At 44.2% G+C, this 19,075-nt stretch overlaps 2 protein-coding genes across 2 annotated transcripts; one reads left to right on the top strand and one right to left on the bottom strand.

The window, feature by feature from the left end:
• Window positions 1-1,580: 1,580 nt before the first annotated feature.
• On the bottom strand, window positions 1,581-6,024 carry LOC135243893 (retinal rod rhodopsin-sensitive cGMP 3',5'-cyclic phosphodiesterase subunit gamma-like). The gene is made up of 4 exons (XM_064316019.1): window positions 5,915-6,024; window positions 3,294-3,607; window positions 2,630-2,670; window positions 1,581-2,257 (listed from the first exon to the last, which is right to left on the bottom strand). Exons 2-4 carry the CDS (start codon window positions 3,446-3,448, stop codon window positions 2,181-2,183), a joined length of 273 nt encoding a protein of 90 aa, XP_064172089.1. The 5' UTR covers window positions 3,449-3,607; window positions 5,915-6,024; the 3' UTR covers window positions 1,581-2,180.
• A 3,329-nt stretch (window positions 6,025-9,353) lies between these two features.
• On the top strand, window positions 9,354-13,075 carry ccdc137 (coiled-coil domain containing 137). Its single transcript, XM_064314575.1, has 6 exons — window positions 9,354-9,514; window positions 10,041-10,174; window positions 10,544-10,772; window positions 11,319-11,401; window positions 11,578-11,657; window positions 12,232-13,075. Exons 1-6 carry the CDS (start codon window positions 9,444-9,446, stop codon window positions 12,430-12,432), a joined length of 798 nt encoding a protein of 265 aa, XP_064170645.1. The 5' UTR covers window positions 9,354-9,443; the 3' UTR covers window positions 12,433-13,075.
• The last annotated feature ends 6,000 nt before the right edge of the window (window positions 13,076-19,075 follow it).

The following is a 19,075-nucleotide window of genomic DNA, read 5'->3' as shown; positions in this document are numbered from 1 at the left end:
AAAGTCAGGTTTGGAAATATTCGTGTAAAATCGCACGGGATGGTAGCGCCCGAAGCATAGGCTCTGCTTCTCGGGGCCGCTGTCTGTGAACACTCTAGCAGTGGTTTGATGGTCCTAGGCCCTATTGTCTGGGAGCTATTGAACTTTGAATGCGTTAGCCCGCTGAATTTTTTTCCTAATGGCGGCTTAAAGTCACAGTTTGAAATATTTGTGTAAAATCGCGCGGGGTGGTAGCGCCTGAAGCATGGGCTCTGCTTCTCGGGGCCGCTGTCTGTGAACACTCTAGCTGTGGTTTGATGGTCCTACGCCCTATTGTCTGGGAGCTATTGATCTTTGAAAGCGTTAGCCGGCTGCATTTTTTTCCGAATGGCGGCTTAAAGTCACAGTTGGAAATATTAATGTAAAATCGCTTTAATAATGCCCAAAACATAGGCTGTGCATCCCATGGCCATTGTTTGTGCAATGTTACTTTCATTCACTCTGTTTAACCCTCTGGGGTCGAGAGCTCCGCTGGCGGAGCTCGACAAGATTTCGTTGCTATTTGGATGAATAACTTCGCGAGCTTTTATCATACGGACACAAAAAAGACATTGACATGAACCTTTGAATCGTGGCATTCCAATGTGCCCATTGACATAATAATATGAATTGTTTTAAGCTATTTAAAATGAGATCAAACAGACCATTGCCATGTGCTAAGTCTTTCTCATTAATATGTTATTTTCGCTCAGCAGTAAGTACGCCCAGACCACATTCACAAGATAATGACATGCTAATTGCTATCGATGGCAGGGGAGGGGCGATGCGTTTATGTGCGAGAGCGCCTACTGTAAACAAGGATAAAATAGGGGCGACATAGCTCAGGAGGTAAGACCGATTGTCTGGCAATCGGAGGGTTGCCGGTTCAAACCCCGCCCTGGGCATGTCGAAGTGTCCTTGAGCAAGACACCTAACTCCTATCCCCTAACTGCTCTGGCGAATGAGAGGCATCAATTGTAAAGCGCTTTGGATAAAAGCGCTATATAAATGCAGTCCATTTACCATTTACCAAAATGTCACACAGAAGCATAGCCCACGTCTTCTCGGGCAATCCTTACATTTCATTTCGGAAAATGGCACGAATGACTGGACTGGATGTTCTTCATGCTTTGTGGGAGAGCGACCATGAAGACGCGAACTCATCAGGTCCGGACACTGAAGCTGACACTGATGAAGAACGGTGTCATTTAGAACTGCGAACTGATCCAGCTGAGGATCAACTTCATGAGTAAGTGTATTTCTTACGATAATATTGGTAGTGTGTACTGTATTGCAACTTATCTGTGTGTTTGTAAGAATATCCAGTAATATGCGCGTTTGTAAATTCCCACACTACGAACGATTCAATACTGCATCTCAAAAAATTGCACTGTAACTATTTTACTTGATCACTGTACGTAAATAACCTATGCGTGGCGTGTATTGGCGTGGCTAGGATTCTAAAACTGGGTGTCCTCGCACAATCGATATTAGCATATTGCATGTAAGTTCGGGAAATACATTACAGGCATTTGGCAGACGCTCTTATCCAGAGTGCTCTTTACAGCCTGCCAACACTCTCTTCAGATTGACCTTCAGAAGCAAGGCGCCCCATTTAGAAAGTACAACTATCTTGTCACTACAGTGTTTGCTAACAAATGACATAAACAGACAAAGGCTTTTATCCCTGAGTATACCTATGCAGAAAATGGTTAAAAATAAATAAAAATAAATAAAATAAAACCTAAGCTAGAATAAAAGCAGAATATTATACTGCACTTTTAATCAGGTTAATTTCATGGAAATCCTAATTTAAATGAATTAGAATATTTTTATAAAAAAGAATAGAAAAATAAGAACAACATAGGATAACTGAAGTCATCATTTGTTTCAGTGGAAATAAATAAAATTGTAAAACAATAGCTGAGATGGCAGAGAACTTTGGCTGCAGGAAATACCAGACACTAAAAAAATAGTTACAAAGAGGGGTAACAGTCTCACGGTGGCCTTTTTTAAATATATATTTCCATAACATCATATTTAGCTGCTTTTTTGTTATCTGTGTGCCTCTTGAACAGATACAGCAGAGAGCAAGCTGCAGACAGGTTGCTTGAGTAGGATGGAGGATGAGACACAGAGGGGCTTGTGGGAAGGTGGAGGACTCAGATGATGCCATACTGAGCCAGTTCATGGAGCTCCAGGTGGCTGAAAGCTTCCCAGGGGCAGATGACAGTGATGTCTGCAGAGGAAAGAGAACAAAGACCCCATTATCCACTGAGGGAGATGGGGCCACACTTCCTCCTCCTCCTCTCTGCGCTAACACTAATCTCTTGTGCACTAAAAACAAGATATCAGGGCATCGTGTGATGCCATCACAGGCACACTATGAAGTGCACATGTTTTATGGGGACATTGCGAGGGTCCCTCTACCATGTGAACTTTTTTTAGATTAAGATTAAGATAGATTAAGCAAGACATTTACAAATGAGATTCTTTATCTCAATGTGACATCCTAGCAAAACAATGATTATACAATATTAAATAATTCAAGCACAGATGTGGTATTCAGATGATGCATTATTTATGGTATACTGTAGAATACTGATCTTACCCATTCCTAAGCCTTCCATCCCAGGGATATCATCACCGAATCTGAGCAAAGCGATGGCAAGCTTTGGTTAATGTCACTCACAGTTCAAGGATTTTACACATTTCAAACGGGGAGCTTATCAGAGACAGGGCAGTGCTACACAAACAGGAACCATGTCCCCTGCCGAGTGTTGCATATTGCATTAGAAGTAGCAGTGAAGGTGGTAATATATGTGTAGTTACAGCATTAGCAGTTGCAGTACGAGTAGCAACAGCAATAGTATTAGTAATGGCGGTCATATCTGTGGACTTTGGCAGACACTATTCCAGGGCTGCTGCGTGAATTAACATTTTGTGCATTTGTATGGGTGGATAGTGAAGTCTTCCGGCTTGAATAACTTGCTCATGGGTTCAACAGCAGTGCCTTATTCATGATTCAAGTCTTTCAGCTACATTGAGTGGGTTTGAGCAAGCAGAAGGGAATTATTTTCTAACACTCAGATTAATTTGAAAGTAATATATACATATATTGCAAAGCATATAAAAAAAAGGTAATTTGTTACTTTGTGAAACTAACATGCAATTAACATGAAGAGCTATTCGATGAATGGATGTACGGAGCAGCAGGTTACCACAGGGGGGGCTTGAACGGTGAATGGAGGCGCTTAGTGGCCGTTAGTACTGACCCCAGGACGCCCCTCTTCGGGGGCCTGCTCTTGAACTGTCGGGTCGACCTCTGCTTGAACTTTGGCGGGCCGTTGCGCGGCGCGGTGGCAGCTGCACTCCCGCCGGACACGCGCGCGCTGGCCTTGAGCTCGGGTTTGGCCACCGCCAAGTTCATGCCTCGGCGACTTGATGGTAGGCAAGAGGTGGGAGATCTTCAAGAGCTGGAGGAGTATGGGCGAAGGAAGCAAAGGAATCAGCTTCTAGCTGGGGCTCCGGAGGTGATGGGGGAGCACACTGAAGGCTGTGGCTTGGTTTGACCAACTCTGAGATGCAGCTAAAGAGATGGAGAATGTGGATAGAGAGAGAGAAAAGATAAGACACTTGATGGGTCTTTAACAGCAAAACTGGATGCTCTGTTTTGCGCATCTGTTACAATAACTGGTACAGTACCTATGATTTTCTTCAGGAATTCTGCTCCTAACAAGGAATAATTCAGCCTCAGACACCCTTCAGGCTTGCCAGGGTAGCAATTAGGGCTGGGAGTCCACAAGCTTCTGGTGTCTGAGTATGGATTCTCTGTGCTAACAAGATGGTAATGGCAATCTTTGCATTGATAGAACAGCCTGTCTTCCACTAAAGCTGAACCATTCCAATATTCATTCAACTTTCATATGACACCCAGAAACTCATATAGCAATTCAATAGCCAGGATGGAAGAATGAAAGGAGCTTATTGGTCCATCTCGTTGCCATAGAGGATCTGTGGACTTGGCGAATACTCTGGGGCTTAGTCTTTGCCACCCTGTCTTAATCGTTCCTCTATGCCCATCTAAGCATGCCTCACCAGGAGGCTTATAACAGGCCAGTCTGATCCAGAGCTTAGGTGGGTGGCTTCAGGTGAATCCTCTTGTTTGTTATTAAGAGGGATGATGGAACGTTTATAAATACTGACCCCTCAGGACTAGGGGAGCGGCATCCTTGTATTGCCATCGCTATTTGATAATGACACACTTCCCATAATCCCTTGCTCAGTCTAACAAGCATTCACACTATAGCTAATGCTCTACTTTAATTTGGTATATTAACGCTTTGAAGAGTAGATTTTTTTTGGAATGTTTTTTTCAAAATTCTAAGCTAGCATTCTAAAACCCCATTGCTTCCAGTTACCAGTGACAATTGTTACTTCAGCATTACAATATTCAGTTAAGATATATTTAGATCTTACATATGTACATATTAGATCTTACACCTTAAAGGGTTAAAGTACTTTCATAGTTTAGTCCAAAGTTAATTGTTATCATTATAATGTTATACATGAAATACAGAATTAATGCACAAAGGGGAATTATTTTGTCGGTGCTGCAATTGATAAGCAATTGATCTAGCCAGTTCTTGGTCCAGATTTCTTTATTAGCCCCAACGAACAGGAAGATGAAGTTGTAAATATACGCCACACTAAACATTTTTTTATCTTAATAATACCAGTCATGCTGCCACTGTCAAGCCAGTCTTAAGTCAGCACTCTGTAATACAAATCTAAATATATATTTGTTGGCCATGCACGGTACATACTGTGTGTTGCAGAAAAAGCAAAGCTATTAAGCTATAAAATATAGCTTAATAGCTTAGCATACACCATTCCAAAAATGATACTGTATCAGCTAGTTGGCTGCAGCAGCTGTCAGACCACCTATTCTTTAAAACACTTAAAACACACCATTCATTTCTCCAGCAAATATACCTGTCCATATTACCCATTTACAGAGAGATGTTGACTGCAGCAATGTATGGCAGGTAACCAGTCCCCCCCTCTTGAATCTGGACTCAAATTGAAAAGAACATCCTGGTTCCCTATTTGCTAATCCTCACTGATCACCTCTTGACCTTCCATCCCCTGCCATCAATGCAAAAAAAAATCTTGGCTCCCATTTTCTTATCATTGGATAATGCTTAATAAATGGAAAGTAGAACAACCAACCGGGAATAATTTCACATCTGAACCTGAAAGGAATGCACAGGTCACTTGCCGCACATTGCTTAGATATTTGCAAGGTACAGCCCATAAGGCTCCTGTCTCAGATTGTCCAGGGCTAGCAGAGCCATCATTCACGAGTCCTCTATCCCTAGCGTAGGGCATCGAATAAACCGAGCACAGCCACACACACCAACTGCCCCTTCATTCATTGTTCACATTTTTAATAGGTAAATGGACTGGATTTATATAGCGCTTTTATCCAAAGCGCTTTACAATTGATGCCTCTCATTCACCAGAGCAGTTAGAGGTTAGGTGTCTTGCTCAGGGACACTTCGACACGCCCAGGGCGGGGATCGAACCGGCAACCCTCCAACTGCCAGACAACCGCTCTTACCTCCTGAGCTAGGTCATTCTTCTAAGTTCTAATATGCTGCTGTTCTCTTGCTATTTTGATCGCAGGCTTGTTTTATGAATTTTAATCGCACATTGTTAAGGCATATGTCATTGCATTCAGGTGAGGCAAAAAATAAATTTAAAGTGAAAGTGAGCAATACATTCTAACCTAATCTAATATGACCTATAGGCTGTGCTGTGTCAGTTACACACAGCACAGCACTGCATGGCACAGTACAGCACAGCACATGCCAGTCTGTAGTACGGTACTCACCAGCAGTGTGTGTAGCAGCTTCCTTTTTAGCTTCAGGCAATGCAGTCTGGATTGGGCTTTCTTGGAGTGGATGATGTGGAGATGGTGCTCTTATACAACCTGGAGACCTAAGGGGATTAAAGCTGAGCCCCCACCCTCCTCTGATTCAGACCCCCTCATCGACGCGTGCCTATTCCAACCCATACCCCCCCCCCCCCCCCAACTTGACCTTCACCACCTTCCCCATCAAAATCGTTGTAATCAGTAAGATAGGGAAGGTATTGTTTAAAACCGTTGGCAGAGGTAGGATGAGTTTTCAATTGGAGATCTCAGATTATAAAAGGGAAGGCCATTAATGAATTAGAGAATTGTCTCCTTGTCCCGAAACAGAGAAACACACTGCCAATGTCCGTGTGTAGGTCAGACACGTGTGTAAACAGAAGCCATCTGTTTTCAGTTGGGGGAACACCCATTCAGGAAAACAGACAGACAGACAGACATACTGGTTGTTAAACATGACACTTCAGTGTGTGATTTATTTTTTATCTTCTCTTTTACTTTTTGCAAAGTCTGCAGTTGTGGCAAATTAAATTTAATCAAGGTTTTCAAGATTGCTTTGATTGTCACAGTGAAAGGGCACACAGATTGGTGCAGGGTGAACGAACACAAAATCTTTTGATAGTGAAATAAACGATACCCTGCCAAAAACAGAAAAAGGTTTTATTAGTGGAGAGCTGGGGGATATTTCTACAGGGCTCTACACTAACATGCTTTCAAGGAGCGCTTGCGCTCCTAAGCTGAAAAATGTAGGAGAGCACTAATGAATCACAATTAGATGTGCCCCTAAAGTGTTTTTCCTGTTAGCACACATCAATTTTCAGGAGGATATGCCCCTAAAATAGGAGCACTGTAGAGCCCTGTTTCCAAAACAAAATTCAAAACTGTGCAGAGATGTTCCAGGGGCATCAGGGTAATCGGTTGAGCAGGTAAAGTGCAGAGCAGTGATTCAGCAGGAAACGGATCGGACTGATTGGCCGCTGGATGTTCTGGAATGCGCTCCCAGCTCCATTCGGCATTTGTTGTCGCACACAAATCTGCTGCGCTACATTCCTCTCCGTTCTGCGACACTGCCAAGCCCTCAATGTCCAGCCCTCAGCACTTCACCAGGTACAGCGTGTAATCCCCACTTCGCATACGCCAGCATTCAAACGGTGGATTACCGCCCCTCTCCCCAGATAATCTCCTCCTCTCAGATCTGAGCTGATGAACCCCCCAGCAGCCACACCTCAATCAGGAGGAACTCTAACAGTTACGGCCTACGTTTGGTCTTCATTTAGTTCAATTACAGTACATCACTCTGTGGTTCGAGTTATTCCACTGTAGCATATGTGAGTGCGTGCGTGCGTGCGTGCGTGCGTGCATGTTCGTGTGTGTGCGTGTGTTTGTGTGTGTGCATGTTCGATGTGTTTGGAAGCCATGTGATATATACGTCCTGCAAGCTGAAAGTAGTGTTCACATGTACAAATACACATGCTGTCATATCTGGGATAATATATCCTAAAAATGAGCATTTTTAATGTTAAGCTAACAGCAACCACCTTTGTCTCCCTGCTTTGCCAGTTTTCACTATACTGTCAGGTTGCTGATGCTGCCCACAGCACTATGGGAAAATCCATCCCTCTCCGTCCCCTGGCTTTCTTATGAAGTGATGAATGTCTGGGAGCGCTGGCCAAAATTTTCAACTGGGGGGCAGGATTATAATCTTGGCCAATAAATGTGATTATATAATCTTCATGCTGAGGGTGTTATGACCAGCCAGATTTGTAAAATGACATCTTGGTCATTCCCTCATTCGGCACCAGTGTCTGGGAGATCCAACAGGTAATGCCACTGATTTAGGTCTTCAAATGCTGAAACGCAACCCACAGTAATTTACTTCTATAAGTTACTTTATTTTACATGTATTTAGCCAAGTGAGTTATGCGATATTCATTCACTTTTTAGATAATGTCCTCACCAAGGACAAAACCAGGTTTTTTTCTTACTAGAACTAAGAATGGGAACATATAAGTCCAGTGCTTAAATCTCTAAGCTTTAAATTGTCTCCTCCAATATTATTTCATTCACAATATGCTGGTTATGTAAAAATTCCACGTATATCTAAAATTAAAATGGCTGGTAGAGCCTTCCTTTATAGAGCTCCTGTCTTATGGAACAATCTATGTATGTGCAGGCATCATACACCCTCTCTGTCTTTAAGTGTATGCTTAAAACTTACTTCTTTAGTCAATCCTATAGTTAGCCATTGATATACATACACATACATATACTCTGTGCATTGACAATCTTTATAGTGCCTAACCTTATCTTCTCTGTTTCTTTTTCTCTGTTTCTCTTTCCATGGGGCTCCCTCCCCTTTCCTCGCCCTGCTACAGCCCTGTCCATGGCCATGGACTGCTTAGGCCTGTTCCTCCCCTGGCCATGCCTTGATGCAGCCTGGAGCTCCAGATCCATCACCCGGATCCTCTAAAGTGCACTACACTTTACATTACATTACATTACAGGCATTTAGCAGACGCTCTTATCCAGAGTGACTTACACAACTTTTACATGGCATTTTTTACATTGTATCCATTTATACAGCTGGATATATACTGAAGCAATTTCGGTTAAGTACCTTGCTCAAGGGTACAACGGCAGTGTCCTACCCGGGATCCGAACCTGCAACCTTTCGGTTACAAGCCCAGTTCCTTACCCACTGTGCTACACTCCGTCCATTGAACTGAACTATACCATTTGATCTTCTATAATTCCTGTTAGTTATCATCACAACTGTAACCTGCTTAACCCTTTTTTTTTTTTTTTTTTTGCTGTGATAGATCCCTTGTAGCATTTCTGCTACATTTCATTCTACTACTACTTTGCACCAGGCTGGCCAGTGGATGATGGGCTTCCCCTCTATAGCCAGGTTCTTCCCATTGGGGAGTTTTTTCTCACCACCGTTTGAGGGTTTTTTTTAAACTCATGTATTGGCTATTTGGGGGTTCAGGCCTGGTGTTTGCTCTGTTTGCTCTGTCTCTTGCCTTGCTACTCTGTAAAGTGTCTTTGTGGCAGTTCTTTGTAAAAAGCTCAATCCAAATAAAATTTAATTGAAGTTTATACAATGGTAGGAAATAGGCTACACATAATGTATAAACACAAAAAAACAGAAGCCCTACACAAATTTCAAATATATGAGATTAAATTAAATTATTAGTTATTATAAAATGTTGTATTTTACTATGATTGGAATGGCGAAAATTTGCCACCTGTTTGGTGTCCTTAGTTATCCATTCTGTCAGTCAGAACCGTCTGAACGTGGGCCCAGGCCAAGGCCCATTCGCTCATATGGGCCAGAATGACCAATCAGACTACGGTCTTTCAGCGAATTGGAACATCCAAAAAGGTATAGTGGGTTGGACTGCGAGAGGTTAGAGTTCAGATTATTGTAACCACGTGGTTATCAGTCAGCGTGCTTGTTTGTAGTTGTGTACGCTATTAAATATAAAAGATGGGCAAAAAACAGAATATTAAACCCGATGAATCGTTGCTACGGACGTCGAAAAAAGAACAACCATTCGGGTAATTTAGGTTACTTGTTCTGTCTTTTCCTTGTTTTCTTAAAAACGCCTAGTTAGCATGCTACCATGTTCTCCCGAAATAACGTAACCAGACGTACACTGTTAGCTCGCTAACTTTGATACATTGAGGCATCCGGTAATCTGTGCAGCTGTCTTCTACTGATGTTATAACAGTTTCGGGCATATAACTTAACGTAAACGCTAGAACGAAGCATAGTCCATTCGGGAAAAGTAAACTCACTGGCTAACGTAAATAAATTTGGCTGCGATGCAATTGCGTAGGCTAACTAATTGTGAATTGAGGTCGTTACCACCAGAACGCACCGTTACACCACTTGTTTGTAGAGAAACTAGCTAGTTATTTGTTGTGGTAATACCGATACTTTTAAAAACAGAGCTATTATATAGTGTAGGCGGTAACTGATCATTGACAGTTGACACTGACGACGTTATTTGTCGCACTTTTATCACTACTTTATTGAGTGACGCTGGCTAGTTACTGAAATGGTAGTCGTCTGTGTTCATAGCAAGAAAAAACAGAAGCGAGATGCCAAACCAAAGCAGGAGGAACACCTGCAGCAGATCCCCTTCCGCCTTCGCGAGATCATGAAGAGCAAGGAGAGGATGAAGATTGGCGCAAGGAAGATGAAAAAGAATAAAGGTGACTGCTGTGATATTAGAACTTTTGGAGGAAATGTATTCACTCACTTCCTTATTGGGCAGTATTGCTGCAGGCAGAAATTCATAACATTGTTTCGAATTCATGCACATTTTTTGGGAAATCCTGTTGGAAAAAAGTAGAAGATATTTAATTACATATTTAATGGAATTTACAGTACATGAATTTACAGTACATGTAAAATTAGAGATATTAGAGTAGTCAAATGTTAATTCAAATGATGGGTTTTACGACTATGGATCTTTTTATAAAATGTTTTAAAATAATGTCATTGATTATATTTCCTTGCAAAATTGTTATTTTGCTGAGCCGTTATTACACTTGTTCTCTCCTCTCTCTCGTGCTCTGTAGCCGTTGCGCTCAAGCAGAACGCCGATAGATCCCAGGCGACCGGCGCGATCCCGGTTCCTCACTTTCGCCGACGTCAGAGGGAGTCGGAGAAGGCCTACTTGCGGCGCATGAACCGGGAGACCCAGCACGTGCTCTTCCTCACCAAGAACCAGCTGGACCGCAAGCCGGAGTTGACGCAGGAGGAGCAGGAGCACCCGGCGGACAAGCGGAAGTCTGAGAAGAAAAAAGAGTGAGTGGCAGCCAGGGGGGCGGTTCCCGGAGCTCTGGACCGCATTGGGTTCACAGATACTTATGTAAATATCTCAAATATCCTTTGCCCGTGCAAAAACGATTTCGGCAAATCATAAAAACACACCAAAATTGTAATAATATTTCAAAAAGCTGCACTGTCCTTCTAAACATAAAACCAATGACTAGGAATATGAAATTCCAAAGACATCAGGACTGTTTGCTATTGTGGTTCACTTGCAAAGCTATTGTTTTTGCATCAGCAATTAAAATGATTGTGTGAAATGACTAAACTGGTCAGTGCCTCGTTCTACGGCCAATCCATAAACTGCTCCTTGGCACATATTTGAAACAAAACCAGTCAAATGCTGGTTTAATTTTGGGTTGTGCGTGTCTGGGAGATATGCTCCCCAGGAAATGCTTGCTTACTGAGCTAAGATGGGCATGTGTACAGCATCTGTTTACCATGTTAGGTTTAATCTGTTTAAGATTGCAGTGATTCACCCCCCCCCCCCCCCTTTTTTTTTAAAAAATTCTTTTATTTTAGATTTGACAAAGTGAGGCTACAGCGGCTGCAAAAGAAGAAGGCTGAGAGAAGACAGGAGGAGGAGGAGAAGGAGCTATATACTGGTATGCCTGAGTGGAGGGCGTGGCTACCTGTGCGTGGCTACCTGTGTGGCCAACGTGGCATCTGGTCTTCTGTTTGGGCTGATCTGTGTGGAGTTGTGGTCATGTGAGCTTGGTTCTGTGGCATGGTCTGTCATTCCTTTTGATTGCGTTCTTTGATGAGAACTTCTGCTCTCCAGACACGGTGCAGTTTGGCGAAGTTGCCATGGCTCCCCCATGCTTGACAACCAAACCCAGGAAGGCAGCCTGCAAGACAGCGGTAGGGGCAGCTGGAGGCGGGGCATTCTTGCATGTCGTCATATCCTGCTCCAGTCCAGCGATGGAGAGGGGTTTACACGTTTTCCATAATGGACACTGCCTAGAGCACTCGTAAAAAGAATTCAAGGGGCCGGCAGGATGGTAGAATGTTAAAGGAAGGCACATAAATCAGAGGTTACTGTTTCAGATCCCTGGTTGGGAATTGCTGTTGCATCCTTGAACCAAGTTTTTAATTGCTTAAGGGGGATGCCCAGCTTTATACATGCATTATATGTGCAGAATGCTGTGTAAGCCCTCCGGACACGTTCTTCTGCTAAATTCCAAAAATACAAATTTTAAATGTGAGAAATGTTGTGAAACTGATGTATAGGTGAGAATTGATGGGAATTCACAGTATTTCTTCTCATAGTGTGTGGTATGAATGTACAGTAGTACAGGATATGTTGAATGCACACTTGTGTTTGGAACACAGGATGTTGTATCAGCCTGAGATGGCATGTGTTTATTTGCTGCCTCTTTGGTCATGGGACAGCTTGATTTTTTTTTCTCTGGGTTTTCCTCTCTCCTACCTCCAGGGGGCGACAAAGGGGCTGCTGCTGAACTCTCTGCTTGGGCACACCCCAGTTTCGACAGCGAAGTCCTCCATGGCGAGGCAGAGGATAATGGAGGAAGAACGGCAGCGCGTGGTCCAGGCCTACAGGCTCCTGAAGAAGGCAAAGCAGGAAAGGAAGGAGTCCCAGAGGGCGGGGCTAGGCAGGCTGCAGAACCCACAGTGAGTTTGTGGGTGGGGCTTAGCATATTGAGGAAATGGCCTGGCTTCACAGAGATCTGACCTCAATGGGAGGCATTGGCTTCAGCTTAGTTCAGGTTTAGGTGCACGTGGGCAGGGTAGCAGCGCGCCGCCCCAAAATTCGCACCTCGAACGCCCCGAACACAACCCCAGCGCCACAACGTCCTGCAAGCGTTTCCAGAAAGAACGCCTTCCTCGGTATGTGACCGAGGTGCCTACGATTACTCTGTTCAGATATGGTTTCGGCCATTCACATGGACCTGGAAGACCCTGACCTTTGACCTCCAGCAGCCTGGAAGACACTGAGGTGGCAGTGACTATGACAGTAACAAGCAGAGCGCAGCATCTCGCGCAGAGTCATCTGTCTGCTTTCAAGATTGACCGAAGAGCTCAGTCAGTCAAAGGGTTTGTTCATTCTTCCACTCAGCCTTGGCGGTGGCCACAGAGCCTGCAGAGGTACTCGGCCTGTTCTGAAGGGCCGCAGCGTTCTGCTGAAATGATCCCTTTTCCCTGGGAGCAGCAGCGTATGCAGGGCTACTCAACCCCGGCCCTTGGACGGTCACAGACTCTGCCAGCTTTCATTACATTTTTACAGGTTTGAGAATCTACATAAAGATGATTTTACCTTCTCCTTGTTTCTGAGTGTCAGTGGTTTCAAGAGCGGGGGGAGAACCTGTTGGATGTGCTGGGGGGGATGGTCTGTAGTTTGTACTGTTACACTAGCTTTTAGAGTGGTGATGTGTATGCATTATCACGACCAGTAGGTGGCACTATTTCTCTGAAGAGGATAGGCAAGCTTGACAGCAGTATTTGTCACCTCCCTGGCCTGCTTCACCAGACTTTGTGCGAGCAGAATGAAATCGTTGTGCCATATTGGACATTTGGTCGTTTGGGTGACATTGGCGTGGGTTCACTCTCAGGTTTCAATCACAACGAAAGTGTTAAGGTATCTTCACTGGAACTTCTCTCATCATCACTGACCCAGTCAAAGGACAACGGAGTGGAGTGTTTTTTTTTTTTAACAGTGGAATAATGTCTTTGGGATAAACAATGGCACCTTTGCTGTCTGAGCCTGTATCTGTGTGTGTGTGTGTGTGTGTGTGTGGGGGAGAGCGATGGAGTGCCTGATGTGTGTGCCGCTACACTCTTTTCCTCCTGCTTCAGTACGAGAGGGTGCAGTTTGAATATGGCACGTCATTGATTGCTGCTGTGCGTTTCTCTTTATTTTTTTCCCTTCTTTGTCTTTGCCGACTCGTCTCTCAAAGCGGTCGTGATGTTTTGCCCTGGAGTTGCAGAAGCGGAATCTGTATGCATTTCCTCTACCTGTTAACTGCCAGGACCGTTCTCTTTGTTCACGGTGTGTTTTATCCACACTGTGTGATCATCAGTCTCTGAATTCGGTGTGAAGGCCTACAACTCCCAGAACCTTTCTCTTTGGAACCTTTTGTCCTTCAGTCAGCTTACTTCTTTCACTAAATCCATGGCAGCCTTGTCCCCCCAGTCTGGTACAATATGACGGATGCACTCGGTGTGGGCTCCAGCAGGGTAGCTTCGTACTGAGTGAGAGTTTGGGCCTAAAAAACCGCCTTTTGCACGGGCCTTAAACCGCCAACGTTTTGGATGCAGACTCCAGACCAGTTGGCTTCTTGATGATTTGTACTGTACACTGTCACTGCACCCCTAGAAAGCGTCATTGCATTCTGTTTCTCTGTTACCCTGTGACACGTACACACCCTTAAAAGCTCGATTCACATCGGCGTGGGATTGTAAATGGCTCTTTGGATCCTGGATTCTGCGGTGTCTGTGTTTAAGCCAGGGGCGTGCGGAGGACCGCAGGCGTGACGCGCGTGTGTTGGGCTGCTGTTTGTCCAGAGGGTGAGGGAGAGATCACGCTGTCTTTTTTTTTTGTGTGTGTGCACACCCGAGCGCCTCATTTCCTTTCAGGCTTTGTTTGCGGAGCTGATTATGAAGGAGCGGGGGTTGCGCGATGCTTTATGAGTCGGGCTCGGGTGGGTGGGGGCGCGGTTCCGGAGGGTGGGGTGGCTGTAGAATGGAAAGTGACTTTGAAGGTCGGCGCGTTTAAAGAAATGATGTGGCCGTGGCCTGCCTTTTCTTCCTGCCGCTTCCCCCCCCCCCCCGCCCCCCGCTCTGCACACGCAATCGCTCGCCGTCACCTGACTAGCGCTAGAAACGCAGAGCCCGAGATGTCGTTCGGAGTGGGTGTAGTTTTCCTTCACTGGCCAGTGCCCATGTACACTTAACACTGACCGTACACCACAGAGAAATTCCAGACCGCATATTCCGCGGGCGTTTATATTCGCAGAAAGCTACTAAATTGCTTCATTTTGCTTACGACACAAAACATTTAAAGTGGAGTGATGGAATTTTGCTCATTGTAACGTGGAACTTGTGGTAGTTAAAAAGTTTAGATCTGTTGGGAAGCTTCTCCCTTTGTGGAATCAGGTTGAGACCGGTGAAGTAACACACTGGCAACCAGTGAAGTAACAATCAGTTGGAAATGGTTTCGACTACAATGCACAAAGTGAGACTCGCAAGGGTGCCTGTATGAGCATTTCATCCGAATCTCAACAGAACTGCCACCACTGAGGGTTTTTATCTGGGTGTTACAATTGCCAAGAGGGAACATTCCCAGGATGGAATATACACTGCAGATTCCTGGTGACACCCATTTGATCCACAGCTATTCTTTCTATCCTTAAACGCAATGGTTGGACACTATATGTGGCCATCTGTCATTAACAGTGGGAGGCTGTCATAAATCATTGAGGGTTATAATGACTCTAACCTTTATTACTCAAACCTCAGTAACATTAACAGATCAATAACAGTTTATTAGCAAAGCAAAAATAGTCTTATTGTAGTATGGAACGTACCAAGGCAAAGCAAGGCAGGTCAATTACAATACAGCATTGTTCTCACATCAGCGGTATGACCCCTTTCCCAGAACAAAATGTCCTACTGCGGTGGCAGGTAAGCAAATGGTTATAGTTACCTCTGTATGTTTGTCTACCCCCCCCCCCCCACACACACACACACACACACACACACACACACCTTGTACTTACCCCCATCTCCGGCAGGTTAGTCCCAAATTGACAGCCATGTGTACTGAGGTTAAATACATTACCCAAATGGTCATTGTGCGTCTGCCTCCCATTTGGTTCTGGTAAGCTATCAACCACCCCGCCCTCCCCCCACCCCCTTTGATCAATTCAATTCAGTTCAAGTCGACATCCAGACATGCAGAGACAGGTCAAGCGAACATCCTTGCAGGGAGAGGGGGGGTTTCTCACAGGTGTGTTTGGGTAGTTGTGGTGTTTGTAGTCATTTGGAGCGGTGTGGTGATTTAACACCGGCTCTGCGTTATGCAAAGCCAGCTCGTCCTTCCATTTGCCTGCTGAGTATAATAATGAGCAGGTCAGGCATATCAGATGGGTTGTCTCGTTTTTCCACACACATTTCTGGAGGCGCGTGGGTGGGAGAATGAAGCAGTGGGAGGTGTGTGTGTGTGTGTGTGTTATTGAGGGACAGAACAATTTGCAGCCCAAGGTTTATGTGTGGGAGGAAGTGATCTGCATTGGAGGTTTGTGTATTTGTGCGTGTGAGTGTTGAGAGTGTATGCATGTGCTCGTGCGCTTCTTCACGTTGTGGCCTGTCTCTGCTCTTGGCCTTAACCTAAAGGAACGGATGTTGAAAACGAGCCCTGTCTATATACACACACACGGAGGATCGGGTGCTGTCCTTGCCTTTGCGTCAGTGTTATTTGTGCTGGTCCCATTCAAGTAAATATCCCAATCTCCAAGTCAGATTCTCAGGGTTGCGTTACCTTGGTAACCTCAGAATCCCAGTGCACCTTCAGCACATGTGTCTGCTGCAGTTCCTGGTTGGACCGCACTGGACAGCAGAGTGTAAGGAGGGTAGGAAATAAAGTTTATGCTTCCATTAAAGTACCAGTGAGACCTGAAGGTTGATGTCGCAGAAGATTGTGGGGGAACATACAGTATTTCATTGTTAAGCTGTCCTTTAGCCTGTAATTATGCAGCTGATGTGATGTGACTGCCCATTCCAGGACCTACAGGAAGTTTAGATCGCAGTGAGCCAATGCAGCGATGCTTCGCACAGCTATGGGAAACGCTGGCATTTCAGATAATCGTGCAGATGACTCAAGTAATACAACTGAGGTTAGAAACGAAAAAAAAACTTTTTTGTATCCTTTTCTCCACAATGCATTCACGTTTACATTTATGTTTCTCAAATGCATTCGGTCCACTCTGCATCTAACAAATATCTTTTGGCTACGTGTCCTTACATAGCCATGTTGTAACCACACATTGATAAAATGTTTAACGTGTTTTAGCTGCGTGACATCTTGCTCAGGGTACGAGTTGGACCTTCAAGAATTTTGAATTGTGATATGAAAGTATTTGCATGACGATACAGAACGTGACTTCTTCCCTCTGTGGTACCACTAGCATTTCAACAGATAAGAACATTTGCTTAAAGATAGGATCCAGTGTTGGGGGCACACAAAGCAGGCTTTGTGTAGATATGATGGACAGGTACTTGGAGTTTAAAAAAAGACAACAAAACCAAATGAGCTACCGGAGGCTCTGGCTTTCCCATCCAGGAAATGCAATGAATTATTCAAATCATGGTAGTTACGTTGTTTTTGATCAATGTGAGGAGAGAAAGCAGGCCACAGACCTTCTCTCCCGCAAGTTAGTGTTGGTCGATTCGATCTGCTCATCGTCAGGTCACTGTTTTAACTGTCGACTGCTAGAAGCACGGGCTGCCACCAAGAGTTTTTTTTTTTCTTTCCGTCGCGAAACGACAGCAGTTTATCCTCTGTTTTCCGTGTTGTCACTCAAGCCGTGAGTTCAGCAGCACGGTGTGATGTCTCACAGGAGCGTTGAAGTGCAGCCGCTGGTTTTGTTTAATTATCTGCTTCAGTTTGGTTACCTGGCAACCCTATCCATCGTAACGCCCACACAACTTGAAGTTCAATAAACCGTGTTGCTGGCTAGGCCACTGGGGTGCTGGGGTTGTTTCCACAGAAACGCCCCGCTCACTCTTCTCGAAGCTGGGTTTAATGATCAACAGTTTCAGTGGTGACCATCACCAGTGTTTTTGAGCTCCATTGAAAGTGGGACCTGTCTGACACCCCCCCCAAAAACAGTTACTCTGGCTCTTGCATATGGAAGAGCGATATGGAACGGGTGTTCATCTGGAATGGGTGTTCGCACCTGAAGTTAATCAAAAACATTGTTTAAAGTTGGCGATGTATGCTTGCAGATAAGGGATGATTGTGATGTTGCAGTGATGCCACTTCTGTGAATGTCTCCAATGTCCTTCATTGCAAACAAAGATGGTTAAATGGGTAAATGAAAAAGTGTACTCTAAAACTGAAATTATGTATAAAAAAAATAGATTAAAAAAACTCCAGAAAGTGAACTATCCCTTTAAAGGGGTTTATCACCAGCACACAACTATGAAATGAGGATGATTTCTTTGTGAAATATTGCAGTCAGTATTGGCAGTTTCCTGTGAATTGTGAAAGAATTTTAAATTATCGCAAATTGTTCAATAATAACTGCCTTACTGTACTGTTGTAGAAAGCTGCAATAATATTTCATGTCAGCTGGATAGGACACTATAAACATTTAATAGCGGCCTGGTTCTGGAGAGGTACACGATTTGCTGTTCACTGCCGTTTTTAGCCAGTGCCTGAGGGCGTAATCAGATGCCTGAATTGATACAACAAAACAGTTATCCCTCATTACACTTGAGTGCATGAGCTTTAGCCCCAACAAAGCAGTGCCCCCCACCCCCAGAAAATTCTGTACATTTTTCCAGTGAGTCAGTGTCTGCTATTGTTAGGATAAGATTCTGTGTTGATCCATTTTCAGTTTTGACCTGTCTGGTCATTCTTACAATAAGTGAGTCATCAAAAGAGTTCATAATGTTTCCATGGCAATACAGTACAACTTAAATCATGGCAGGATAATTCTCAGCTCTAAATTGGTTCTTGTCAAAGTGTTGCCATTGAACGTTGTTTTTTTTTTTCAGTGGGAATATAACGGCTTCAAGCAGAACCTTGGAGAGAACAAATGTGCATGCATCTTTGTCCGGGAAAAAAAATGAAACCCAGAAATGAACAATCAACCTCTTTCAAACAGTGTGGCCAGTCAAAACTTTGGAGGTTTATGAAGGCCATGATGGAAACTCAAGTTGGTCCTTGAGGGCAGCTGTATTGCTGATTTTCATCAATTCTCTAAAATGAGACTTGTTTAGACCTGAACAACCAGTTGAGTGTAATCCCTGGCCAATCGAGTGATGTTAATCAATAAATGAACGAATCAGGTAGTAAAGAAAACCAGAGGTACTGCTGGTCTAGTTAGTTTTTCCACACCATGACAGGTAAAACTCGCACATCTTTCCAGAACATAGCAAGTAAAACCTTTCATGTATCTCCAGAAGATGACCACTTCCAACAGTCAGCATTTGCCCCATCACTTTGAAACTTTTTATCCTTGTTTTGAGGGACACAACAGCAGACATCTGAATGTTGTATTAAAAACCTGAGAAACAGAAAGACTCAACCCCACTAA

The sequence above is a fragment of the Anguilla rostrata genome, chromosome 17 (assembly GCF_018555375.3).
Source record: "Anguilla rostrata isolate EN2019 chromosome 17, ASM1855537v3, whole genome shotgun sequence".
NCBI classification, from domain to species: domain Eukaryota; kingdom Metazoa; phylum Chordata; class Actinopteri; order Anguilliformes; family Anguillidae; genus Anguilla; species Anguilla rostrata.
The sequence above is the reverse complement of the archived record's forward strand: the minus strand, read 5'-3'. Positions and strand labels throughout refer to the sequence as shown.